Below are 27,862 nucleotides of genomic sequence, written 5' to 3'. Positions count from 1 at the left end.
CATGAATGTTTGTGCCACTGCTTAATAACTGTTTAATAAAATACAGTTTTGGTAAATTGACTTAGTTGTGACTTCCCTCTCTGCATGAAAGTTTAAAATGAGCATATATTAATGCAGAATGAACAAGAATGTTTTAATGTAGGCACATAGAATCATCATACTGGTGTGATTATATGCATCAAATGTTCATTCAAGGCTAAGGCAAAATATCGAGATATATATCGTGTATCGTGATATGGCCTAAAAATATTGAGGTATTAATAAAAGGCCATATCGGCTAGCCCTAATGTGAACAATTAGTTTTTTTTTACTTATTACATTGTTTATTAGATAAAATATTATAATCCAAAACATGTGCAGCAAAAATAGTCCTCAAATCAGTTCAATTCCTTGAGGAACTATGCCTGTGTGGGCAGAGAAATAGTGTTATACAACCGACTTGGTTTCTCAGGGGAAGATCCAAGGCAACAGCGAAAGACAAATTGTTGCTAGGTTGCTCAACAAGCTGCTTCAAGGCAGATAGAGAAGGAAAAACCCACTGGGGAAAATCTCACATGATATCCCGAACTACTGTTTGTTCCAAGAAATCTGAGGCAAAAGTAGGTTAAAAACACTGATCTTATTCTTCTGTTGTAGGCTTGAGAGGCCTAATGACTAATAAAAGTTACACAGATTTAAAAAGCTTCAAATCCGTTTTCATTCCTCTGAAGTTACATCAACAAATACTGTATGTGAAGGAGTTAGTGTTTAGACACGATGACTCCAAGGACCTGACTATGGATGGGTACCTTTCACATTTGAGCCGATACGGTACCGGTTTTCAGGTACTGAACATCTGAAACTAAATGATGCCAATTTTCTGTAATTTTTTGTATCATCATTCATGTGTTAATAAACAGTCATTTGTTTAATAATAAAATCACATTTCTTTATTTAACAGTGAGCTGATAATGATAATGCTGTCTGGTTGTTATTTGTATCTTTCTTATCCTTTTTATGGCCAAAATAATAGTCCCAATAATTTTTATCGATATTGGAATCAGGGTTATTAAAAGGGAACTGCATTTAGGGGGAAATTGTGCCTATTGTTCACAATCAGTATAAGAAATAAGAAGACAAAATGTTGTTTTTTTTGCATTCTAACATAAAAATCTGCTTGTTCTAGGTAGCTAACAATGCAGCTAATGGGAGCAATCAATTCTACCACTAAATCACTTTAAAAATGCATTCAAAAACCAATTGTAAAATAACGAAACTGTAGCAAAATTGTTCATGTAAGAACGAACACATCGGCATGCTTATGGTATTAGCCGTAAAAAAGCTAGCTACGACAAGAGATAAGTTCGCTTCTACGTCAGCACCAAAAGCATTTTGAGTTTGTAATTCACAACAAAATTCGATAGTACATCAATCTGTACTAGGGTTGTCCCGATCCGATATTTGGATCGGATCAGGAAAAAATACGGTCCATGTTTTTTAACGCACCGATTTAAATAATACATTCCACTCTTCTGCTGCTCCCTAAGCTCCGTTCCGCATTTTCCAGCACACCTTCAAGACATCCACAGGTCTGTGTCCTAACTGTTAAGACGGCCATGTGAATTAAAAGTTACGGTAAAAAAGTCAGCTGTGTGGCATTATTTTACCCTACAAAACAAAAAAGATGAACTTAGCGACAGCAATCTGCCAGCCACATTAACAGGCAACCAATGGTCGCTGATAGAGAAAACTGCAACAATTCTTAAACCCTTCCAAGAGCTGACAGCCGAGGTTAGTGCGACATGCTTTCTAGACAGTGATAGCAAAGAACACAGAGGGATTCAAACCATGAAGGCCACCTTACTCGATGCGGTGCACACACGTTTTGACCATGTGGAAGCTGAACCCCTCTATGCCGTGGCAACGATGCTAGATTCACGCTAAAAAGACAAGTAAGTGCTTTATAATAATTTGAGCAGGTTATAAGCTTCAGTACTATATTGAAAATATTTTACTCTACAGCTGGCATTTATTTCTTTGTCAGTATTTCAGTAGCCTAATGTTTCATACATATAAGGTGATGGGAATGTATTATTATTGTTATTATTATTGTAATATTATTATTTATTATTATTGTTATTATTCTTATTCTCCTTCAGGTATATGATGGGTAAGGAAATGAATGTCACTGTTGATCATTCGTGATCTATTTTGTGTGTTACTTGTTGTCATTGAACATTAATATGTGGAGACTGGCTGAAACCTTATACAATATTTGATATATCTTTATTACATTTTATCCAAATGTTAAGGTTCTTCACTAATGCTACCAACCTGGATCAGGAAAAAGAGGCACTAAACGTAGAGGTGATGAAAATGGAACAAGAACTGAAGACCATGCCCTCTGGAGAAGGTGTGGCTGAGGCTGAGACAGAAAGGCCAACACCGGGAATGGAGGCTGGAAGCTCAAACAGCAGCCTCGGCAGCTACTCTGACGACATACTGGAGGAGAGCTGCACAGTAGGTCCATTTGAGCAGCAGATCACCTCAGGGGCACTGTTTCAGTTGGAGAGCTACCTCAGTGAGTCTCCAGCTGGGCGGTAAGAGCAATCCTTTTCACTACTGGAGAGACAATCTGTCTCAACTACCCACCCTGGCAGCAACAGCAGCCAAGTTCCTCAGTGCTCCTTGCACCAGTGTTCAGAGTGAGGGGCTTTTTAGCACAGCCTCACTTATCATTGATGAACACAGGAGCAGGCTGACACCTGAGCATCTTGAAGTGCTCGTCTTTGTTGGAAAGAATCTCCCCATTATGCTCGGACTGCAGTCGGTCAACAACTCAGGTTGTTTGTGTGATTTGCTTTATTTAATAATGTTTACAGCATTATTTGGACTTTATACTGTTTTATTTGTTACTGTTCAATGATGTCGTTTCTGTTTGTCATGTATAATTTTGTATATTTGTGTTTATCATTGAATAAACAGGACAGTTTCTTGTTGCATTGTGTATTATTCAAACTCACCTAATTCAGCTGGCTAGTTGTTATCAAAAGTACTAAAACCATTTTCAACATGAATCGGACAACTAAGTAGGCTAAAAAACTTTCGACTTTAATACATGCTCGGATAGGCCAGTATCGGTATCGGATCGGAAGTGCAAAAACCTGGATCGGAACATCCCTAATCTGTACTGACTAAAAAACATAAAACAATCATATTACGGTATCTGTAAAGTATTAGCCCACATTTAATTTTTTGTTTGTACACAGCTAGCCAGACAGTATACAATGCTGTCTGTCATGATACACGCATGACGTGCTGCGTGTATCATGATCAGTATAAAGTGTGACTCACTCGATTGACAGTCGTTTCTTTTGTCCAGCTGGCAGGGAATATTTTTTTCCCGTTAATTATGGGTAAGCACTCCATTTATTTAGAGATAGCTTGGCTTCAAGTCCCATATTTTGCTGCTTCGATTCATGTTCACTTTATTCTATCGCTTTCCGTCTGCGCCAACATCCAACTCTTCCTTTGTACTAATTTCTAAAAGCAGTAGTTCATCCTTCATAAATTAAGATTGAAAAACCACTCACAATAGGTGTAAAAGAAAGTGCATCTCTCCCCTCCTTCAAAACCGCTCTTAAACAACACCTCCTGGCAACTTCAACCCTTTACTAATACCCTCCTCCATTCACATCCCATCTCCTCGGATTGTAAATAACCTAATGTAAATTATCAAATGTATTTCTAATGTATATACTTGTTCTTAGGCTATCTGAAGTTATTATGTTCTCTGCTGGCTGTACTTATCCTACTAAGTAAGACCTACACTGTTTCAACGTCCATTTCTCTGTTGATGCAATTGTTAATGACTGAAGTACTGATATCAACCAAAGCTCCTCATCCCACCCCCCGGATTGTAAATAATGTAAATAATTCAATGTATATCTACTAATAAAAGTTTCAATCAATCAATCAATCAAAGCCTTCAGCCCGAATGCAGCTGAGATAGGCTCCAGCACCCCCCACCACCTTAAAAGGGACAAGCGGTAGAAAATGGATGGATTTAAGTAAAAGCTGTGAATCCTCATTGGTCCAAATCATCTTTGTTGTTTGTTACTGAATCTGCCATATTTGGAACACACAAGCGTGTTAGTAACCTGAAAGGGTTGATGCCAGAAGTCAGACGTGCAAGGCTATGGAAACGGAAATAAATGTGCCGAATAATTAGTTCCAGCAATGATTAAAATGACCAAAATACGGTAAATATTGTACATATTACATATTGTTATGAACGTGTCTGTTACTACATTACATAAAGACTCGCAGTGTGTGTATAAAACCTTGATGGATCGTTTTTAAGTTGTTTTACAGGGCGGTATAGCTCGGTTGGTAGAGCGGCCGTGCCAGCAACTTGAGGGTTGCAGGTTCGATCCCCGCTTCCGCCATCCTAGTCACTGCCGTTGTGTCCTTGGGCAAGACACTTTACCCACCTGCTCCCAGTGCCACTCACTCTGGTTTAAATGTAAAAAATAGATATTGGGTTTCACTATGTAAAGCGCTTTGAGTTACTAGAGAAAAAGCGCCATATAAATATAAGTCACTTCATTTCACTTTGAAGGCTACAACGGTCACTCCCATTAGCTGGACCTTTCAAGCGTTTTTTTATCATCTTTAAAATCCCCCAAAAAAAGACGTGTTCTTGTCCCTCATAATGATTGTGAACGACAGGCATAAAGCATTATGTTATATAAAACATATTTTATTGCACTTTTTATTTCAAACAAATAATATGTGAACTTACATTTCAAAATGAAACTTGAAATAAAAATAATGAATCTATAATACAAACAAATTTACAAAAGACAAAGGGCCAACTAAAAATAAATATTCCATTGAAGAGTGCGGTCATTAAAGGTGAACTGTACTTTTTATTTCTTTATTTTCCCAACCTTCACAATCATTATAGAGGTAAGATGACCGCTTTATTTCTTTTTTAATGCATTTTAACTTGTAAATAAAAGTTTGCGTATAACAAAGTCAATCTGAGGTTTTCTATTCTGCCCATAAATCCCTGTTAAAAAATATCCAAAAACCACCAACAATACTTCATTTATATTTTGTGACTTGAATACTAACCAAGTATTAGCGATATTGTTATATATTATATATATATAATATATGTTGTATATTATTTATTATTATTATTGTCTATTGTGAGCGAACTGTGGTGCTGAATTTCCCCCAGGGATCAATAAAGTACTTTCTATTCTATTATTATAAGTGCTAACGCAGACAAACTATTGTGATCAGAGGACCCTAACAGCTGGAACAATGTATAGCACTAATGTATAGCATATCACCTAGTAACTCCAAAATTATTATCAGCTCAGTTTTGACCAAAATTGAGTTACTGGGTTTTGCCTTTGGACGGGAAAGCTGCAGTGAGCTGCTTTCATGCCTCAGAGCTCGAAAGTTTATTTCTATACCATAAATAATGCCGGTCAATTGGATAGTAAAATGATGAAGACATAATCAGACAAATTGCTCAACTTTGGTATTCAACTTACATCCAGAAATAGTGAGGAAAAACATGAAAAATACGCTACGTTCCACTCCCTTTATTCATCGCGAGGGTTATGAGTCTTTTTTCATCTGAATGGAAATATATGAACATGCGAGCAGTCGGCAACCGGATGACAGCAGACATTGTACAGTAAGTGATGTTTTATTATGTTTGTTGGCTCTCGTGAAGTCTGCAGTTAGTAGAAATTTGTTTTTAAATGAATGTGAAATGCTTAACATGATCAAAGTACATATATATCACATTTTATTATAAATGTGCAAGTTACTACATTACATACAGTGGGACAAAAAAGTATTTAGTCAGCCACCGAATGTGCAAGTTCTCCCACTTAAAATGATGACAGAGGTCTGTAATTTTCATCATAGGTACACTTCAACTGTGAGAGACAGAATGTGAAAAAAAATCCAGGAATTCACATTGTAGGAATTTTAAAGAATGTATTTGTAAATTATGGTGGAAAATAAGTATTTGGTCAACCATTCAAAGCTCTCACTGATGGAAGGAGGTTTTGTATTGTAATTAAAAGCATCAATACAGTAGTCAATCTGGTCAAACAAAAATGAGGGCAATTTTGTGTTGGTAACACAACAATATTTTTTTTATGTATAATATTCATAATTCCATGCCAAGACAGCACAGCTTGATGGTTTAATGTGAACAGTTGAAAATCCTAGTTGTTCAGACAGTAATGTTGTTATATAAGCTTGAAGGTTTAATGTGAACAGTTGAAAATCCTAGTTGCTTAGACAGTAATGTTTTTATATAAGTTTGGATTAGGTATATTGTTTTTTTAAATGGAGAAAGACGTTAATGTCTCCTTTTTTCATGTTAGCATTTAAGCTGGAAAGCTGGCACCAGTCAGTCCGTGAGTTCATCCAAGTGCAGTTATGAATTTTGGTTTTTGGATTATTTTAATTTATCCGGAGTTTTACCGCAATTATCATTCTTCCACGTGCAACTGTGTTTTGGTGTAGATTCCTAACTTGTCCCACCCACCTAAATACAAAAAATATGATTGTATTTTGTCTGTCAACATTTTTGTCTCGTTTTTATTTGTTGACTAAACTGTCATTAAATTATGTTATGTTTTTAGTCGTGCATTTGTTGTGATTAGTTATTGTGCTATTTTAGTCTGAGGAAAACAGGTAGTTGACAATAACTAACACAAACATTTTAGTCAACAAAATGAACACTGATTAGCATCCAGCTAGCACATTTTGAAAAGTTTGAAAAACTTTCTATCAGGCCGGCTTGCTTTGTTGGTATGGGTATGGGATGTGACCTTAAACAAAGATTTTGAAATATTGTACCGTCTGATATTACGTGCATTGGTACCCGGTCGGGCCAAGAGTCCAAACTTTGAAGTTCACCCAAAATAAAACAGAAAAAGGGGTTTCTGCTGGAACAAATGGAGAGGAAGAGGAGGTACAAAAGAGAGAGGGTCCATGTCGTCTCTAAGTAATAAAGATGTTGAACGACGTGGTAGACCAGTTGAACAAAACAGGAGACAAACAGCCCAATGACAAGATGTACTTAAACAACCTAGGGAAGTGAAGAAATATACTGCATCACTTTTTAAACAAACAGGTTGGCTTGAAGAAAATGTCAATGCCTGAGAGAAAGAGGAATTTCACTTTTTTGGAATTTTGCCCATTAGCCACAGTCCCGATGTGAGACAAGAACACGTCTTTCTCTTTTCTATTTGTTCTAAATAGTGAAAACCTGCCAATAATAGGCGGGTAACAATGCAGATTATGTTTTACAGACCATCTTCTGGCCGATTTCTGACCGTCTTTTCAGAATGCGCTGTTTTGTGGACAGCCTTATTTAAGTGCCTCCATTTCAACTGTGTCTTCTCCCCGTCAGTAATTTTGTAGTTTTTAGTGCTTCCATATTGAGTCTAGGTTTGTCCCAACACTTATAATTTGGTACCGGTACCAAAATGTATAATGCTACTTTGCGATACATTTCAAAACTTTTCAAAATAAAAGGGAACTACAAAACAATCGGTATTGGCTTTATTTAAACAGAAAATTTTACAATACATTAAACATATGTTTCCTATTGCACTTAAAGAACAATTTTAGAAGGTTGAATTAGAAATTAAAAGGCATTAATCAAATTGGGCTTTTGTTGTTGCACTCAAAGAACAATTTACAATTTTCCATATTACATATAGTCTGCCATAATTAAGTATTAGGTTAGAATACAAATAAAAAGCTTTATTGATATTATATTAAATGCTTCAGGATTTATGGTTGCCACACTTGGGCTGTGCTTTAAGAAAAATACAATTATCATTAAAAACTAAAAATAAAACTATGGGTAAAAGTATACATACAGTATAGGACTTGTAGCAGGCAAAACCCACATTGTTGAAAAACAAATTGTAGGAATTAGTTACAAAATTCAGTTATTAGTTTGCATTAGTTGATGCTATTTGGGCAATTTTAGCTCTGCTAATATTTGCCATCAAACCAAGCAGCTGTGTGCGCGTTTACGTATCCACATCTAAAAACCAGGGGAACTGGTTAACTTATGAGAGTAGTGTTTATGTGTTTGCAAGAATGTCAATGTGTTGGCTGAGTGACGTCAATGAGGGAGTCTGCACTGTACTTTGCATGAGAGTGATGATCGGGTCTGGTTGTCAAGCGGTTGTCACGACTCGGCGGCCTCTTTAGTTGAACTTGAAATCGGAGCTTAGCAGACCCAGTGAAGCGAAGTGAAGGGTGTTACTCCCGACGAAAACATTGTGCTGTCTGGGAGCCGAACAGCAGGAAAGGTTCAACATTATTACATGTAACTCTTCAGAACTCCTTGTGCAGATGTGAATGCTTATTATTTAAATATTACCTAAGGTTTAAGCAAAGGTGCTAATACTAAACGCCACATTTTGCGAGGCGTGTTTTAAAGCGGCACTTGCAGCAATGCGCCTCCCTGTTTAAAGCGTCACCTTTAATGTTAGTATTGAAGCCGAAATGCCTCCATATTGCGCTTATAGAACACTCTTTATCAACTAGTAAAAAATATGTTTTTTTTGTCATTCTCCCACTCAACGATGTTATTGCTTGTATGCCCTCTGTGTGTGGGTTTTGAAACACTCAACTTCATGTACCTCAGCTCTGTAGTCACCTCTGCACAGCAGCATAAACCATACCAGTGTTTTTCATAGGGAGTATAATACTATTTCCAAATAATTAGTACCGCCGTACTTTATTAGTACCAGTATACCGTACAACCTTAATTGAGTCTACTGACAGATATGGTATTTCAACTATACGCTAACATGTATTAAAAATAGCAACACCGGACAGTGCATGTGCATGTAAGAGCCAGTCTGCCCCACAACATGAGGCGTACTCGCGCAAAGCTCTTCGAACAAAACTTTATCAAATAGGGAGATATCCGCTGTTAACAAATTGGAAAAACCTCCCAAGTTTGGCAAATTCCAAAGGGTTACTTCGAAAGATGTATGCAGAAAAGGCACAATTGTTGAATATATAGATTTGGTTTGATTTCATATTTTACAGGACTTATGCAGATCCCAAATACACAAAAACAGGTACCAGCAATAGGTCGGAAAAGTTGTTTTTGCATAATAAGTCCCCTTTAGGGGCGGCGTGGCGCAGTGTAAGAGTGGCCGTGCGCAACCCACTCGCTTTGCTCGACATTTTTAATTCTAAGAGAGACAAAACTCAAATTGAATTTGAAAATCGAAGAAAATATTTTAAAGACTAGGTCTTCACTTATTTAAATAAATTGTTAGTTTTTTTTACTTTGCTTCTTATAACTTTCAGAAAGACAATTTTAAAGAAAAAATACAACCTTAAAAATTATTTTTGGATTTTTAAACACATATACCTTTTTACCTTTTAAATTCCTTCCTCTTCTTTCCTGACAATTTAAATTCATGTTCAAGTATTTTTTCTTTTATTGTAAAGAATAATAAATACATTTTAATTTAATTCTTCATTTTAGCTTCTTTTTTTCGACGAAGAATATTTGTGAAATATTTCTTCAAAGTTATTATGATTAAAATAAAATAAAAATATTCTGGCAAATCTAGAAAATCTGTAGAATCAAATTTAAATCTTATTTCAAAGTCTTTTGAATTTCTTTTTAAAATTTTTGTTCTGGAAAATTTAGAAGAAATAATGATTTGTATTTGTTAGAAATATAGCTTGGTCCAATTTGTTATATATTCTAACAAAGTGCAGATTGGATTTTAACCTATTTAAAACATGTCATCAAAATTCTAAATCTTAATCAGGAAAAATTACTAATGATGTTCCATAAATTCTTTTTTTAATTTTTTCAAAAGGATTCGAATTAGCTCGTTATTCTCTTCATATTTTTTTGGGTTGAATTTTGAATTTTAAAGAGTCGAAATTGAAGTTGAAACTGTTTCAAAATTTAATTTTCTTTTTTTCGTGTTTTCACCTCTTTTAAACCGTTCAATTAAGTGTTTTTTTCATCATTTATTCTCTACAAAAAAACCTTCCGTAAAAGGAAAAAAAAAATGTACGACGGAATGACAGACAGAAGTACCCATTTTTTTATATAAAGTTGTGATCAAAATTATTCAACCCCCACACAATTTTGGTGGTTTAGCAAGTTGGACATTTATTCCGTATTTTGTTTATAGTCATATCAAATAAAGATGTGTCAAATAGACAAATGCAACTTAAATTGTAACACTGTATTTCACAAAATACCAAAAAAGGACATTTTTCTTAATATCTCAATGACAAAATTATTCAACCCCCTAGTCACATGCATCTTTAGTACTTAGTAGAACACCCTTTGGCAGTAATTACATCCTTCAAACGTGATACATAACCGGACACAAGCTTCTTGCAACGATCTACAGGTATTTTAGCCCATTCCTCTTGGGCAAAGGCCTCCAGTTCATTCATATTCTTGGGCGTGCGTGCTGCAACTGCCTTCTTCAAGTCCCACCACAGGTTTTCTATAGTATTTAGGTCTGGCGACTGTGAAGGCCACTCCAGAGTCTTCCAGCCCTTCTTCTGCAACCACTCTGATGTTGATTTGGAGGTATGCTTGGGATCGTTGTCCTGTTGCAAGCTCCAACGTCTCCCAAGCCTCAGCTTCGTCACTGACTTCATGACATTTGCAGCTAATATATCCTGGTAGGAAATAGAATTCATAAAGCCGTGAACGCGCTGGAGATTCCCGGTACCTGAGGCAGAGAAAGAGCCCCAGAGCATGATTGACCCCCCACCATGCTTAACAGTAGGCAAGGTGTTCTTCTCTTTGTAAGCTTCATTTTTTTTCCCCTCCAGACATAACGTTGATTCATAGGCCCAAAGAGTTCCAGTTGTGTCTCATCACTCCATAGAACAGTTTCCCAAAACCTTTGGGGTTTGTCCAGATGATTTTTGGCATACTGGAGTCTATTTTTCTTGTGCCTGGTAGTCAGAAGTGGGGTGCGCCTGGGAGTTCTGGCATGGAGGCCTTAATCTCGTAGTGCGCGCCTTATTGTCTGGGACGAAACCTGCGTTCCCCCCTCTGCAATGTCCTGTTGTAGTTCCTCAGCTGTTACCCGGGGGTTTTTCACCACGGTACGCTTCAAATACCGGACAGCAGTTGCACACAGCATCTTCTTTCTACCACGCCCAGGTAGTGTTTTCACTGTGCCTTTAGCTTTAAACTTGCGAATTATGCTCCCAACTGTGTCTCTTGGAATGGGTAATGTCTTTGCTATTTTCTTATATCCATATCTTTTCTTATGAAGAGAAATTACCTCCTCTCTTGACTTCTTTCACCACTCCCTGGACTTCACCATGTTGCAAATACACCATTGACCATCTACAAGAAGCTGAGCGTCACAGTCTTTTTCAATCAGTTTAATTGTTCCTCGTTATGGTTCTAATCACATCTACAGGTGTTTTCAACACCTGATTGAAAATACCTTATTCAAATTCTGTTCTTAAGAGTTACGATCTTCAAGGGGTTGAATAATTTTGTCAATGAGATATTAAGAGAAATGACACTGTTTAGTATGTTACAAAATATGATGTTGTAAGTCAAGTTGCATTTGTCTATTTGACACATCTTTATTTGATATGGCTTCACGGTGGCAGAGGGGTTAGTGCGTCTGCCTCACAATACGAAGGTCCTGCAGTCCTGGGTTCAATCCCAGGCTCGGAATCATTCTGTGTGGAGTTTGCATGTTCTCCCCGTGAATGCGTGGGTTCCCTCTGGGCACTCCAGCTTCCTCCCACCTCCAAAGACATGCACCTGGGGATAGGTTGATTGGCAACACTAAATTGGCCCTAGTGTGTGAATGTTGTCTTTTTGTGTTGGCCCTGCGATGAGGTTGCGACTTGTCCAGGGTGTACACCGCCTTCCGCCCAATTGTAGCTGAGATAGGCGCCAGCGCCCCCCGCCACCCCAAAAGGGAATAAGCGGTAGAAAATGGATGGATGGATGGATGGATGGATATAAACAAAATACGGAACACATGTCCAACTTGCTAAAACACCAAAATTGTGTGGCGGTTGAATAATTTTGATCACAACTGTGTATAGATTTATTAATTAAAGGTAAATTGAGCAAACTGGCTATTTCTGGTAATTTATTTAAGTGTGTATCAAACTGGTAGCCCTTTGCTACCCAAGAAGTAGCTCTTGGTTTAAAAAAGGTTGGTTACCCCTGTCCTATCCTATCCTTATGTCAAGGTGAACAGCTCCACTGTCGGTGCCTCCCATCTTACCTGATCTTGTAGTTGGGTAGTGTGTGCTTCTTCTTGATGACTCGTTTGAGTTGGTTGACGATGATGGACGTGAGCTGAGGCAGGGGTCGTCCTTCGAACTGGGACTTGACTTCAAAGTCCACCAGCGGGTCGTCGAGGAAGGAGAAGGACCAATGGGAGAAGGGCAGGCGCGTGAACTGCAGCCGGAGTCGCCCGACCACCCGCCTCATTTTGACGAACAGGTAGGCAGACTTCCAGAAGACCAAGTCCACGTCGATGGCCAGGTGGAAGCCGCCGTTGTACTCCATGTCCACCTCGAAGTTGAGCTCCTCCGGCAGGCCGTCGTCGTTCACCTGGACGGGCTTCATGAGTTTGGCCGTTTTGAAGACCGGAAGCGAGTCCCCGAGGGAAATGTCTCGCAGGCTGAGTCCCTCCAGAAGCCGACCCGCCGTTTTGGTTTGCAGCAGCTCTTCGAACTCGACCTTGATCTTCTTGGTGAGCCAGTGTCGGACCACGGGAGTGTCCCGCAGCTCCCGGAACAGGAACAGGAAGATGGCATTGAGGAAATTGCAGTTTTCGGCTTTGTCCGAGTCGGCACAGTCGCCTTGTTGTTGTTGTTGTTGTTGTTTGGGGCTGCCGGCGGTGGCTTCCGGCGGTCGTGACGAGGCCGAGCCGTCCTGCTGCTGACCGCCGTCGACATGTTGAGTATTAAAGTAATCCTTCAACGCCTTGTCGGCCACTACTTTGACGTACTGCTCGGTCCTCTTTATGGGCTCCGGGCACCTCCGGTACAGCAGCAACAACTGGAGCACCAAGGTGAGCACCGCGCCGCACAACGCAGAGATGAGGATTAAGTAAATCATCTCCAGGCGGCTGCCTCGTAGTCGCCCTTTCACCGCCAAAGTGTCTTCATGACCCGACGAGTCGTCTTCATCGAACCGAGTCCCTCCGAGCTGCCATATCGTCTGGTACTTTCCGGCACTGCGGGATCGTGCCCTGATTGGACGAACGTCTTGACGTCATCCTGCGCCATGACGTTTTTTTTCTTCTTCGCTTACTGAGTAAGATAAAGCGCATACCGCACCTTATTGTACCGGAGTATATAGCAGCGGCTCGCTATTTGTACTTTACTCTTTTAAATAATACAAATACTTAAAAAATACACACATTGATGACAATAATTGTCCCCATGTCTAGCATTACAAGATTACAGTTGGTACAAAATGCGGCTGCTAGACTTTTGACAAGAACAAGAAAGTTTGATCATATTACTCCTACCGTATTTCCTTGAATTGCCGCCGGGGCGCTAATTAATTTAAAACCTCTTCTCACTCCTGCGCTTACCAAAGGCATGCGGTAAAAGTAAGCATGCGCTCATTATTTTAAAATCTCTTCTCACTCTGGCACTTACCAAAGGCATCAGTTAAAGATTGAGTGTGATGTAAGCTTGGACCTTAAAGGCCTACTGAAACCCACTACTACCCACCACGCAGTCTGATGGTTTATATATCAATGAGGAAATATTAACATTGCAACACATGCCAATACGGCCTTTTTAGTTTATTAAACTACAAATTTAAATTTCCCGGGAGTTTCGTCTTGAAAACGTTGTGTAATGATGACGTGTACGCAAGACGTCACAGGTTTTTAGGAAATATGAGCGCTGCGCACACACACAGCTAAAAGTCGTCTGCTTTAACGGCATAGTTACACAGTATTTTGGAGATCTGTGTTGCTGAATCTTTTGCAATTTGTTCAATTAATATTGGAGAAGTCACAGTAGAAAGATGGAGTTGGGAAGCTTCAGCCTTTAGCCACACAAACACATGGTGATTCCTTGTTAAAATTTCCGGAGGTGAAACTTCACTATGGATCACAGTGCGGTCAAGCGAACATGGATCCCAACCACATGTCAACCAGCAGGTTTCGTTGAGAAAATTGTGGTTAAAAAGTCGCCTCTTACCGGATATCAGCTGAGATTGTGCCATCCGTACAGCTGCCATCCACTCCCCTGAGACACTGCGCGTCAACACACCCGTGGACAAACACCTCCGACTATCAGCTACTATTTAACTCACTAAAACACTAGCAACACAATAGAAAGAAAAGGGATTTCCCAGAATTATCCTAGTAAATGTGTCTAAAAACATTGGAATCCAAATGCAATCGTGTTTTTTTTTTCTAGTCCGTCACAATCAATATCCGCAAACACAAATCTTTCATCTTCGCTCAAATTAATGGGGAAATTGTCGTTTTCTCGGTCCGAATAGCACTTTTTGTTGGAGGCTCCCATTAAAAACAATGTGAATATGTGAGGAGCCCCCACACTTGTGACGTCATCGTCTGCGACTGCCGGTAGAGGCAGGGCTTTTGTCTTAGCACCGAAAGTTGCGAACTTTAACATGGATGTTCTCTACTAAATCCTTTCAGCAAAAATGGGTGTGAGTTTTCCTTGCCCTTAGGTGGGCTCTACCGAGGATGTCGTTGTGGTTTGTGCAGCCTTTTGAGACACTAGTGATTTAGGGCTATATAAATAATCATTGATTGATTGATTGAACAATTATATACTATTGTATCCATCCATTTTCTACGGCTTGTCCCATTCGGGGTCGCGGGGAGGGTGGGGGGGGGGGGGGGTCGCTGGTGCCTATCTCAGCTGCATTCGGGCGGAAGGCGGCGTACACCCTGGACAAGTCGCCACCTCATCGCAGGGCCAACACAGATAGACAGACAACATTCACACCCACATTCACACACTCGGGCCAATTTAGTGTTGCCAATCAACCTATCCCAGGTACATGTTGTTGGCGGTGGGAGGAAGCCGGAGTACCCGGAGGGAACCCACGCAGTCACAGGGAGAACATGCAAACTCCACACAGAAAGATCCCGAGCTCGGGATTGAAGCCAGGACAACTCAGGACCTTTGTATTGTGAGGCACATGCACTAACCCCTGTATAACCATTATTCTTTAAAATATTTAACAACTGCTCTGTGTGGATTTACTCTTTATGATTTACTCTCTATTTTATGCTGCACCTGTTACACATACTGTAATATTTCATCCATCCATTCATCTTCCGCTTATCTGAGGTCGGGTCGCGGGGCAGCAGCCTAAGCAGGGAAGCCCAGACTCTCCTCTCTCCAGCCACATTGTCCAGCTCTTCCCAGGGGATCCCGAGGTGTTCCCAGGCCAGCCGGGAGACGTAGACTTCCCAACGTGTCCTGGGTCTTCCCCATGGCCTCCTACCAGTCGGACGTGCCCGAAACACCTCCCTAGGGAGGCGTTCGGGTGGCATCCTGACCAGATGCCCGAACCACCTCATCCGGCTCCTCTCGATGTGGAGGAGCAGCAGCTTTACTTTAGCTCCTCCCGGATGGCAGAGCTTCTCACCCTATCTCTGAGGAAGAGCCCCCCCCAACCGGCGGAGGAAACTCATTTCAGCCGCTTGTACCCGTGATCTTGTCCTTTCGGCCATGACCCAAAGCTCATGACCATAGGTGAGGATGGGAATGTAGATCGACCGGTTAATTGAGAGCTTTGCCTTCCGGCTCAGCTCCTTCTTCACCATGGTACAGTACGTACTGTAATATTGTACATGGTAATTGTTATATATTGTATCTATGATATAAACATGTAATAAAATATATCAGTATATATCTTATACTGTACATATACTATGTAAATATTACGTATATATGTTATATTTTATATTGATTTTAGTCTACTTTATACCTGCATTGTCCTATCCATCTTTTCCATCATTTGTAACTGATCTACTGTGGGGAACAATTTCCCTTGTGGATCATTAAAGTTTGTCTAAGTCTAAGTCTAATTGTGTGCTTTTAAGTAATTTCCCAATTGTTCCTATTAGACTTAGACAAACTTTATTGATCCACAAGGAAAAATGTTCCACACAGTAGCTCAGTTTCAAAGGATGGAGAGGTTAAGGATGGAAAAGATAATACAGGTATTAAGAACACTAAAAATGTACCTTAGGAGCAATATAAATGTCATCCGGACCAAAGAGGAAGCAAACCATCCAGAGTTTTATTGACGCAAAGTTGAAACACCAGCCTCTGTGATGGTATGAGAGTGCATTAGTGCCCAAGGCATGGGTAACTTACACATCAGTAAAGCAAATTAGGTTCGCATTGAAATGTTTGTTATGTTGTATTATGCCCAGGTAGCCCAGTTAACTGCCTTTTTTATGCTGTTTTGTAAAAGACCCGTGTCACGTGACTTCAAACTTGACACATCATTGGCTGTTTCTGACACAGTGTCGATTGCTTGTTTTATTTTACCGGAAGTGAGTCTTGTTTTTTGAAGCATCAAGTTTTACGACACTGATTTTTTTAAACTGAATTTCTCAGTACGGATTTTTACACTGATTTTTTTGGACAGAATTTGTCAGCATGATTCAAAAAAATCATTCAACAAAATTCAAACGCCAAAAAAAAAGAGTTACAAAAATTCAGTGTCAAAAACAAGCATTCGTAATGAAGACACAGATTAACCTCCAAATATTTGTATTCTTTATCCATTGCTATTATTTTTATTATTTTATTTTTTTCTTTTATTTCTGTCAGATATCTTGTTTTAAGAATCTACAAGGCTTCATTGTAAAAAAAAAAAAATCTTGCAGCGTGAACTTGAAGCAGCAACATGCATGCACATGCCAAGAAAGAATGTCTGACTTCCCTCAAGACGTTCACCTGTGGAGCGCCTCAGAAAACGGCGTGATGTTTCACCTGTAATAAAGTAACAACTTAACAACATATCACAATAAACACTGATATGCATATTTCACCTCATACTTGTACACGTGATCAGTCTTGCATGAACACGAATATTCGATTTGTTCAGCTTCTTATTACAAACGAGTCTTTCATCGATGTGCTGGGATGAAACATGATATGGCAATATAAATATTTAAAGCAATTTAAAAGCTAAGAACATGTTCACTCAGATTTGCGTGAATGGTGTTTCTGTTCAATATTTTATTTTTTTTTCAGAAGAAGCACACAAAAGAAATGATGTAATTTCCGAGGCGCAGTGAATGCATCATAGGTGGACGAGACATACAGTTATTATGTTGCAGTCACTTGCTTCGTTACAGTGGGACTCCACGGTGGGAAATTCATCTAAACATTTTTTTTATTTTTCATTCTCTCTTACTTTTGTTTTGGATTCTGGCACTGATCTACACGAAAAACGCTTCTAAAATGAGCAGTTTGAGAGTTTGTAAAGAATCTTTTGGTAAGTTGCACCCAGCCTTTTAATGCCTGTCTCAACAACAAATCAACAATCCATACTATTAGTTTGTTTGTTGTTTTACTTTTACATTGTCTTTACTTTGTTGTTTATTTCAATGATGGTCACCTTTTTTTATTATTTCATGCATATTACTTGAAGGAACAATTAGTGTAAGAGCATGCAGTAGCTAACTAGGCAACACATTGGACATATTGTGCTACGCAGTAGCACAATATGTCCAATGTGTTGCCTAGTTAGCTTTTTCATACGATAAAACCCTCGTTTATCGCGGTTAATTGGTTCTGTGCAAGACCGTGGGAAATTAATTCCTGTCATGTAGGAATTTATCACATATTAATATTTTAATGGCTAAATTAAAAACCTGTTTAAAACCTTCGAAATTAGTTTTTTTTTTAATTATGAGTGCCCTCCATCCATCCATTTTCTACCGCTTGTCCCTTTTGTAGTCGCGGGGCCATTAAATCAAAACAACATTGTCACCAGTACACTCATTGAATTCAATATAGTGCTACTGCCAGTAATCCAATCAGTTGCCACCATACTGAACAGCCACTATGATTGATTTAGTCCAGGGTGTCAAATGTACGGCCCACGGTTCAGATTAGGCCCGCGAACAGGTTTTATCCGGCCTGCGTGATGAGTTTGCCAAATATAAAAATAAGATGTTTTTGTTTTTTTTGGATGAAAGAAACTGCTGATCTAAATGTGTCCACTGGATGTCACAATAGCAATTCTGTTAGGCGAGTAAAAGGTTTATATTGGGGCCAAGCAAGAGGTACGCAGTAAAGGGCGATTGTGGCTCCCCCCCCCTCGACCCACATGAAACTTTAATCTGCCGTTTTATGTCTTCTGCCTCGAACACATCGTCATTTGGCACCCTCGTTGCCCCAAAATGTCTCTGTCAAACATGAGGTAGGTGAATTTAACCCTTCCGAATTTGTTTTTACCTCCGTTTCTTACGTTTTGTTGAGTTAGCTCTGGATTGATATGTGGACATGACAGAGGAGGTATTTCATATCTAGAATTTTTGATTGATTGATTGATTGAAACTTTTATTAGTAGATTTCACAGTACAATGCATTTTCCGTACAACTGACCACCCGAATAAGTTTTTTAACTTGTTTAACACGTTTAAGAAGAGTTTACAAATTGTTTTTTTTTATCCCAGAAAGACTGTGATTAAAAGGCCTACTGAAATGAGATTTTCTTATTTAAACCGGGATAGCAGGTCCATTCTATGTGTCATACTTGATCATTTTGCGATATTGCCATATTTTTGCTGAAAGGATTTAGTAGAGAACATCGACGATAAAGTTCACAACTTTTGGTCGCTAATAAAAAAGCCTTGCCTGTACCGGAAGTAGCAGACGATGTGCGTGTGACGTCACGGGTTGTGGAGCTCCTCACATACTCACATTGTTTACAATCATGGCCACCAGCAGCGAAAGCGATCCGGACTGAGAAAGCGACAATTTCCCCATTAATTTGAGCGAGGATGAAAGATTTGTGGATGAGGATAGTGAGAGTGAAGGACTAGAAAAAAAATAAATGAAAATAAAATAAATAAAGACAGGGCAGTGAGAGCGATTCAGATGTTGTTAGACACATTTACTAGGATAATCCTGGAAAATCCCTTATCTGCTTATTGTGTTACTAGTGTTTTAGTGAGATTATATAATCATACCTGAAAGTCGGAGGGGTGTGGCCACGGGTGTGGTGACCACCGGTGTCTCCGAGGGGAGCCACGTTGCTCGACGAGGCAAGGCAGCCGGGCTGAGATTTTATTTTTTTCCCTCCACGGAGTTAACATCCGACGGGCTGTGGCGGCTGGTGAGAGGAGGCAAGAGAGTCCACAGCTGCAGGAGGAACGACGCAAACTCTCCGCTCATGTCTACGGTAAGAGCCGAATGTAAACAAGTGTGTTTGTGTTGCTAAAGGCGGCCGCAATTCACCGCTTCCCACCTACATCATTCTTATTTGATGTCTCCATTATTAATTGAACAAATTGCAAAAGATTTAGCAAGACAGATGTCCAGAATACTGTGTAATTATGCGATTAAAGCAGACTACTTATAGCTGTGATCGGTGCTGGATCAAAATGTCCGCTACAATCTGTGACGTCACGCGCACGCGTCATCATACGAGTCATCATTCCGCGTTTTCAACAGGATACTACGCGGGAAATTTAAAATTGCAATTTAGTAAACTAAACCGTCCGTTTTGGCATGTGTTGCCAATGTTAAGATTTCATCATTGATATATAAACTATCAGACTGTGTGGTCGGTAGTAGTGGGTTTCAGTAGGCCTTTAAAGTTCAATCCTGGCTTTGTAAATACAGTGAGACGAAGTTTAAGCTCATTGTGTTTTTGAAACTACACCAATTTCCTCAGAATGTTCAACAAATTTGAAGTGTTTTGTCCAGAGGATTATTTGTGAGTTGTATGTTTTCAGAATGTGCTTATTCTATTTTTGGCCAAAGTAAAATAAAAAAAAACAACAACCTGGAGTTGCTTTAATTTATTTTTACGTTATCATGCCGTTATTTCATCATTCCGGCCCACTTGGGAATAGATTTTCTTCCATGGTTTAGTCTCATCGAGTGGACAATTTTCCTGTAGTTTTGTTTTTGTTTGTTTTTTTAGATCATAGAGCTATTTTTATGCTTAAGCAAAAAATTATGGGTGCCAGAAAATTGAATTAACATCCGAAATGTGATTATTATCTTTCACAATTCCGAATCGATTTGTATTTTTCAAGAACATTTTTGAAAAAATATTTTTTTAGGTCATCTCTGCATCCGTATGGGGCTTCACGGTGGCAGAGGGGTTAGTGCGTCCGATTGTAGCTGAGATAAGCGCCACCGCCCCCCGCGACCCCAAAAGGGAATAAGCGGTAGAAAATGGATGGATGGATGCGTCCGTATGCATCATACGGCAGCAGCTAAGAGGAACTTTTTGTAACCCGGGACCTGTTTTGAAAAGGTTTTGTTTCAATTTATATACAATATAATATATTGCAAGAATCGGTTTGAATCAGGCAGCACAGTTTGACAGGGGTTATTGCATGTGCCTCACAATACGAAGGTCCTGAGTAGTCCTGGGTTCAATCCCGGGCTCAGGATCTTTCTGTGTGGAGTTTGCATGTTCTCCCTGTGACTGCGTGGGTTCCCTCCGGGTACTCCGGCTTCCTCCCATCGCCAAAGACATGCACTTGGGGATTGGTTGATTAGCAACACTGAATTGGCCCTAGTGTGGAAATGTGAGTGTGAATGCGAAGTAAATTATATTTTTATAACGCTTTTGTCAAGTGACTCTCAAAGCGCTTTACATTGTGAAACCCAATATCTAAGTTACATTTTTTAAACCAGTGTGCGTGGCACTGGGAGCAGGCGGGTAAAGTGTCTTGCCCAACGACAACGGCAGTGACTAGAATGGCGGAAGCGGGGATCGAAGCTGCAACCCTGAAGTTGCTGGCAAAGCCGTTCTACCAACCGAGCTATACCGCCCCAAATGTTGTCTGTCAATCTGTGTTGGCCCTGTGATGAGATGGAGACTTGTCCAGAATGTACCCCGCCTTTCGCCCGAATGCAGTTGAGATAGGCTCCAGCACGCCGCGCGACCCCAAAAGGGACTAGCGGTAGAAAATGGATGGATGGATGGACGGTTTCAATCGAGAATTGTCGCCCAAAGAATCGAAATCAAATGAAATTGATCACAAGTAGTTGTAATATTCACATCCCTATCAAAAATATATCAAATATGCTTTTACTGTGCATAAATAAAAATACAAACACATCATACAAAGACATCTGTGATATCTTCAAAGCAGGCCGTGACGCAGGACACCTGTATTGTATTTCTAATATTGTCATTAGGGCTGTCAATCAAATAAAGCATTAATTTGAGATCAATTCCATTGTCCATAATTAACTCATTGCTAATCACAGATTGGGAGAAAAAAAATATAATTTTCTAATTTTTAATTACTATCGCTTAGAGCAGGGGTCGGGAACCTTTTTAGCTGAGAGAGCCATACAAGCCAAATATTTTAAAAAGTATTTCCGTGAGAGCCATATAATATTTTTTTAAGACTGAATACAACTATTAGTCTATCTTATTTCAATTATTGTGCAGAAATATTGGGAAATACATATCATAGCAACATAATGCCTTTATTTCACAGAAAAGAGCAATTCGTATCATTTTTAAAGTACGATATAGAGACCACACAAATCCACTCTTCATTAGGTCAGGATTACTAAAACTAAAAGACATTGTAGAATTGAATACTCTATTAACGATGTTCAAAGCGAGAAATAAAGTTATTCCGAAGGACATACAAAAGTTATTTGTGTTCACATCTAAAGATGAGAACCACAGAAGGCCGTATGACTTTAAACATCCAAGAGTGCCAACAAATTTGAAACGAATGTGCTTGTCTGTTGTTGGTGTGAAAGCATGGAATTCTCTAAACAAAGACTTAAAAAGCTGTAAGAATATCTTTGTATTTAAAAAGAGTTGCAAAAAGAGAAAACTGGAATTATATCAAACTGAATTTTGATTTCGATTGTGAAAAAGCTTAAAGGAAAATTGGAAAGTATGTTGGAGTTCGGGTGTTGTTGGAGGGAACAGTTGTAAAGTCATCAAAAATAATTTGTGTTAAAAAGGGGGCAGATAAATATAAGAATATTATTCTTCCATCTGCTCCTTTCTGGTCATGGAAATGTATAAAAAACAAAAAAACAATGAAAGTGTCAATTGTACATGGCTTGTATACATGCATTTTCACGAAAGGAATACAAATAAATGATGATGCATGCATTTTTAAGTAAGTCCAACATTTTTAGAGTATAATAAGTCTCTTATTCTTTTTAACAACATTGTTATTCTGAAGCTAACCAACAATAAATAAAATACTTCCTTGCGACTTCTTGAACATGTGCGGTAGGAAACGGATGGATGGATTAAAATGCGTGATAATCTTTTGTATTTTGAACGTTATTTTTGACACTGTGATTACCAGCGGAATTATTCATTACTTATCATGTTTAGCAATGTCAGCTAAGATTTATCTGAGAGCCAGGTGCAGTCATCAAAAGAGCCACATTTGGCTCTTGAGCCATAGGTTCCCTACCCCTGGCTTAGAGTCTGAACAATTTATTTGCTTTATGCAAACATTTGTTTAACAAACATTTTGCTTTTTTAAACGGCTTCACAAAAAATGGACATAAACACTTTTTTTTTTTTAATGTACTAAAAATAAAAAAAAAGACCTGCTTTCGGCCAGATTTTGTATTCCTGACAGAATTAGTATCCCTGCTCATGGAGAGCTTGCATTCTGAAAGGTGGAGCAACACTTCTGTGTTTGGATACCAGTTTAGCGCGTAAATAACACAAATGTGTATGGTTAAAGCATTCTTTGATTGCCAAGGACGTTTGGTAATGTGACCTTTGATATTTCTACCTACAAAAATGCTTCTGATTTTCCTACACTACATGCTGTGCAAGTTAATAGTAATTATATCCCTGCATGACAATGTCTTAATCTTCGTAATAAAGTGTAAAACTGTAAGACAACCAGCCTGCTAAATACCCTGTAATTGAGGACTATCATCTGAACATTTTATATATATATATATATATATACATATATATATGTATATATCAATCAGTGACGTGCGGTGAACTGAACACCAGGTGAGGCTTTTATACTTTTTTTTCTTCTTCTTCTTTTTTTTACTTAAATCCATATGTGCAGCTCTAGTCATTGTTGATTTAGGTTGCACATTAGAGTTACGTGGGGGGTGGGGGGGGGGAGTTATTCGCTTTCATAAAAACGTTTTCATAATGAAATTATGATATGATAAATGGGTCCAAAAAATATTTGATATTAAATAGTTTTTGGTCCCATTTGCTTTTAACAAAATAAATCAAGTATTGTGAGTGTAATTTACCTTTCTCTATTTGTATCTGAAGCAGCAATAGCTATCCTCCATGAAAACGTACTTTGTATGATCGCATTCATTTTGTTAAAGTCCAGTTTAGAGAAGGATTTCATCTTGGATACAGTATATTATCCTCCATATTGGCAGAAACATTCATTTAATTCAATTTCATTCCAAGAAATTAAACAAGATTTTTGCATCTGACAAAAACACCCACAAACGCTGGCTTACTCTAATAAAAATGCAGTAAAAAATAAAATAAAATAAAAAAATGCTGGCTTCCGCTGGAGAGACCTGTGTCTGCTAGCTTGAGCGCCCCCACTTCTCCCAGTGTGGCGAGTCAGAGTACTGCTGAGGCATTGAACTGCAAGTTGACAATATATCGCCGCCTACCTTGAGGCAGAGGTACCTGCTGCCTCAAAACCTGCCTTTTCCACCTGGCAACAAGCATGCGCCCCCTCGCACGCACATGCCCAATACAAACTGTGTGTAGCCGTGGAGGCACCGCCTGTGTCTGGATCACTTATCATCTGCTGCATTGTTTTGATCAGGAAACATGGAATTTCCGGGATTTTGACCATGAAAATTATCAAAATATACAGGAAACACACCAACATCACATAGAAAGCATAAACTAAAAGAGAAGTATTAAAACATATTTTATTTTATTACTTCGTTTTGGAACATCTCATGGTTAAGCCACCTGGTGGCAGGCGAGGCACTGCCTCACTTGCCTCCCCTGACAGTGCGTCAATAATATATATACATATATATATATCGGAAATTATCGGTCCTTTTTCTACCGCTTGTCCCTATTAGGGTTGCGGGGGGTGCTGGTGCCTATCTCAGCTACATTCGGGCGGAAGGCGGGTTACACCCTGGACAAGTCGCCAACTCATCACAGGGCCAACACAGATAGACAGACAACATTCCCACTCACATTCACACACTAGGGCCAATTTAGTGTTGCCAATCAACCTATCCCCAGGTGCATGTCTTTGGAAGTGGGAGGGAGCCGGAGTACCCGGAGGGAACCCACGCAGTCACGGGGAGAACATGCAAACTCCACATAGAAAGATCCCGAGCCCGGGATTGAACCCAGGACTACTCAGGACCTTCGTATTGTGAGGCAGATGCACTAACCCTTCTTCCACCTTGCTGCCAAAAATAATCGGTATCGGTTTCAAAAAATTAAATTATGACTTTTTAAAACGCCTCTGTACGGAGTGGTACACGGACGTTGGGAGAAGTACAGAGCAGTTGCGTCTCCCAGTCATACTTGCCAACCCTCCTGATTTTCCTGGGAGACTCCTGAATTTCAGTGTCCCTCCCGAAAATCTCCCGGGGCAACCATTCTCCCGAATTTCTCCCAGACAACAATATTGGGGGCGTGCCGGCCCAATCACATGATATCTACGGCTTTTCACACACACAAGTAAATGCAACGCATACTTGGTCAACAGCCATACAGATCCCACTGAGGGTGGCCGTATAAACAACTTTAACACATTTACAAATATGCGCCACACTGTGAACCCACACTTAACAAAAATGACAAACACATTTCGGGAGAACATCCGCACCGTAACACAACATAAACACAACAGAACAAATACCCAGAACCCTTTGCAGCACTATCTCTTCTGGGACGCTACAATATACACCCCCCACTACCCCCTACTCACCCCCCCACCACAACCTCCTCATGCTCTCCCAGGGAGCGCATGTCCCAAATTCCAAGCTGCTGTTTTGAGGCATGTTAAAAAAAAATAATGCACTTTGTGACTTCAATAATAAATATGGCAGTGCCATGTTGGCATTTTTTTCCAAAACTTGAGTTGATTCATTTTGGAAAACCTTGTTACATTGTTTAATGCATCCAGCGGGGGATCAAAACAAAATGAGGCATAAAAATGTGTTAATTCCACGGTATCGGTTGATATTGGAATTGGTAATTAGGAGTTGGACATTATTGGAATATCGGATATCGGCAAAAAAGCCATTATAGGGCATCTCTAATATATATATATATATATATATATATATATATATATATATACACCTATGTATATATATATATATATATATATATATATATATATATATATATATATATATATATATATATACACATACATCCTCAGTTGATTAATTAGCATTTATTTATAAGCAAATGTCACAGTTTGCATTACCAAACATTGTTGACAATCAGAGACTAATCGTAACAATCCACCTTTTGTGTTATTAACGAGCTAAGCTGATATCTAAACAAAAAAGTGAAGCGTCTAGCTTTGGACCGGTTCCAAAGAATATGTCTTAATTGTGAGCTAAATCGTAAAAACATGATCATAGTGAGCGTGAAGCCATCATTTGGTCAGAGGTTCAGATCTGGCACCTGTTGGTATCCATCCATCCATCCATTTTCTACCGCTTATTCCCTTTTTGGGGTCGCGGGGGGTGCTGGTGCCTATCTCAGCTACATTCGGGCGGAAGGCGGGTTACACCCTGGACAAGTCGCCAACTCATCACAGGGCCAACACAGATAGACAGACAACATTCCCACTCACATTCACACACTAGGGCCAATTTAGTGTTGCCAATCAACCTATCCCCAGGTGCATGTCTTTGGAAGTGGGAGGGAGCCGGAGTACCCGGAGGGAACCCACGCAGTCACGGGGAGAACATGCAAACTCCACATAGAAAGATCCCGAGCCCGGGATTGAACCCAGGACTACTCAGGACCTTCGTATTGTGAGGCAGATGCACTAACCCTTCTTCCACCTTGCTGCCAAAAATAATCGGTATCGGTTTCAAAAAATTAAATTATGACTTTTTAAAACGCCTCTGTACGGAGTGGTACACGGACGTTGGGAGAAGTACAGAGCAGTTGCGTCTCCCAGTCATACTTGCCAACCCTCCTGATTTTCCTGGGAGACTCCTGAATTTCAGTGTCCCTCCCGAAAATCTCCCGGGGCAACCATTCTCCCGAATTTCTCCCAGACAACAATATTGGGGGCGTGCCGGCCCAATCACATGATATCTACGGCTTTTCACACACACAAGTAAATGCAACGCATACTTGGTCAACAGCCATACAGATCCCACTGAGGGTGGCCGTATAAACAACTTTAACACATTTACAAATATGCGCCACACTGTGAACCCACACTTAACAAAAATGACAAACACATTTCTGGAGAACATCCGCACCGTAACACAACATAAACACAACAGAACAAATACCCAGAACCCTTTGCAGCACTATCTCTTCTGGGACGCTACAATATACACCCCCCACTACCCCCTACTCACCCCCCACCACAACCTCCTCATGCTCTCCCAGGGAGCGCATGTCCAAAATTCCAAGCTGCTGTTTTGAGGCATGTTAAAAAAAAATAATGCACTTTGTGACTTCAATAATAAATATGGCAGTGCCATGTTGGCATTTTTTTCCAAAACTTGAGTTGATTCATTTTGGAAAACCTTGTTACATTGTTTAATGCATCCAGCGGGGGATCAAAACAAAATGAGGCATAATAATGTGTTAATTCCACGGTATCGGTTGATATTGGAATTGGTAATTAGGAGTTGGACATTATTGGAATATCGGATATCGGCAAAAAAGCCATTATAGGGCATCTCTAATATATATATATATATATATATATATATATATATATATATATATATATATATATATATATATATACATATATATATATATATATATATATATATATATATACACCTATGTATATATATATATATATATATATATATATATATATATATATATATATATACACATACATCCTCAGTTGATTAATTAGCATTTATTTATAAGCAAATGTCACAGATTGCATTACCAAACATTGTTGACAATCAGAGACTAATCGTAACAATCCACCTTTTGTGTTATTAACGAGCTAAGCTGATATCTAAACAAAAAAGTGAAGCGTCTAGCTTTGGATCGGTTCCAAAGAATATGTCTTAATTGTGAGCTAAATCGTAAAAACATGATCATAGTGAGCGTGAAGCCATCATTTGGTCAGAGGTTCAGATCTGGCACCTGTTGGTATCCATCCATCCATCCATTTTCTACCGCTTATTCCCTTTTTGGGGTCGCTGGCGCCTATCTCAGCTACAATCGGGCGGAAGGCGGGGTACACCCTGGACAAGTCGCCACCTCATGGCAGGGCCAACACAGATAGACAGACAACATTCACACTCACATTCACACACTAGGGCCAATTTAGTGTTGCCAATCAACCTATCCCCAGGTGCATGTTTTTGGAAGTGGGAGGAAGACGGAGTACCCGGAGGGAACCCACGCATTCATGGGGAGAACATGCAAACTCCA

The 27,862-nt window shown here is 39.4% G+C and overlaps 2 protein-coding genes across 2 annotated transcripts in view; one reads left to right on the top strand and one right to left on the bottom strand.

The window, feature by feature from the left end:
- Nucleotides 1–13,269, bottom strand: part of pdzd8 (PDZ domain containing 8) — a 108,599-nt gene extending 95,330 nt beyond the window's left edge. Inside the window, exon 1 of the mRNA XM_061911105.1 lies at nt 12,303–13,269. Coding sequence (XP_061767089.1) covers nt 12,303–13,144 — 842 coding nt within the window. The 5' untranslated portion in view covers nt 13,145–13,269. The remainder of the gene's footprint in view (nt 1–12,302) is intronic.
- A 4,086-nt stretch (nt 13,270–17,355) lies between these two features.
- Nucleotides 17,356–27,862, top strand: part of edaradd (EDAR-associated death domain) — a 37,148-nt gene continuing 26,641 nt past the window's right edge. The window contains exon 1 of the mRNA XM_061911104.1: nt 17,356–17,539. Within this exon, the coding sequence (XP_061767088.1) occupies nt 17,506–17,539 (34 nt within the window). The 5' untranslated portion in view covers nt 17,356–17,505. The remainder of the gene's footprint in view (nt 17,540–27,862) is intronic.

The sequence above is a fragment of the Nerophis ophidion genome, linkage group LG09 (assembly GCF_033978795.1).
Source record: "Nerophis ophidion isolate RoL-2023_Sa linkage group LG09, RoL_Noph_v1.0, whole genome shotgun sequence".
NCBI classification, from domain to species: Eukaryota; Metazoa; Chordata; class Actinopteri; order Syngnathiformes; family Syngnathidae; genus Nerophis; species Nerophis ophidion.
The sequence above is the reverse complement of the archived record's forward strand: the minus strand, read 5'-3'. Positions and strand labels throughout refer to the sequence as shown.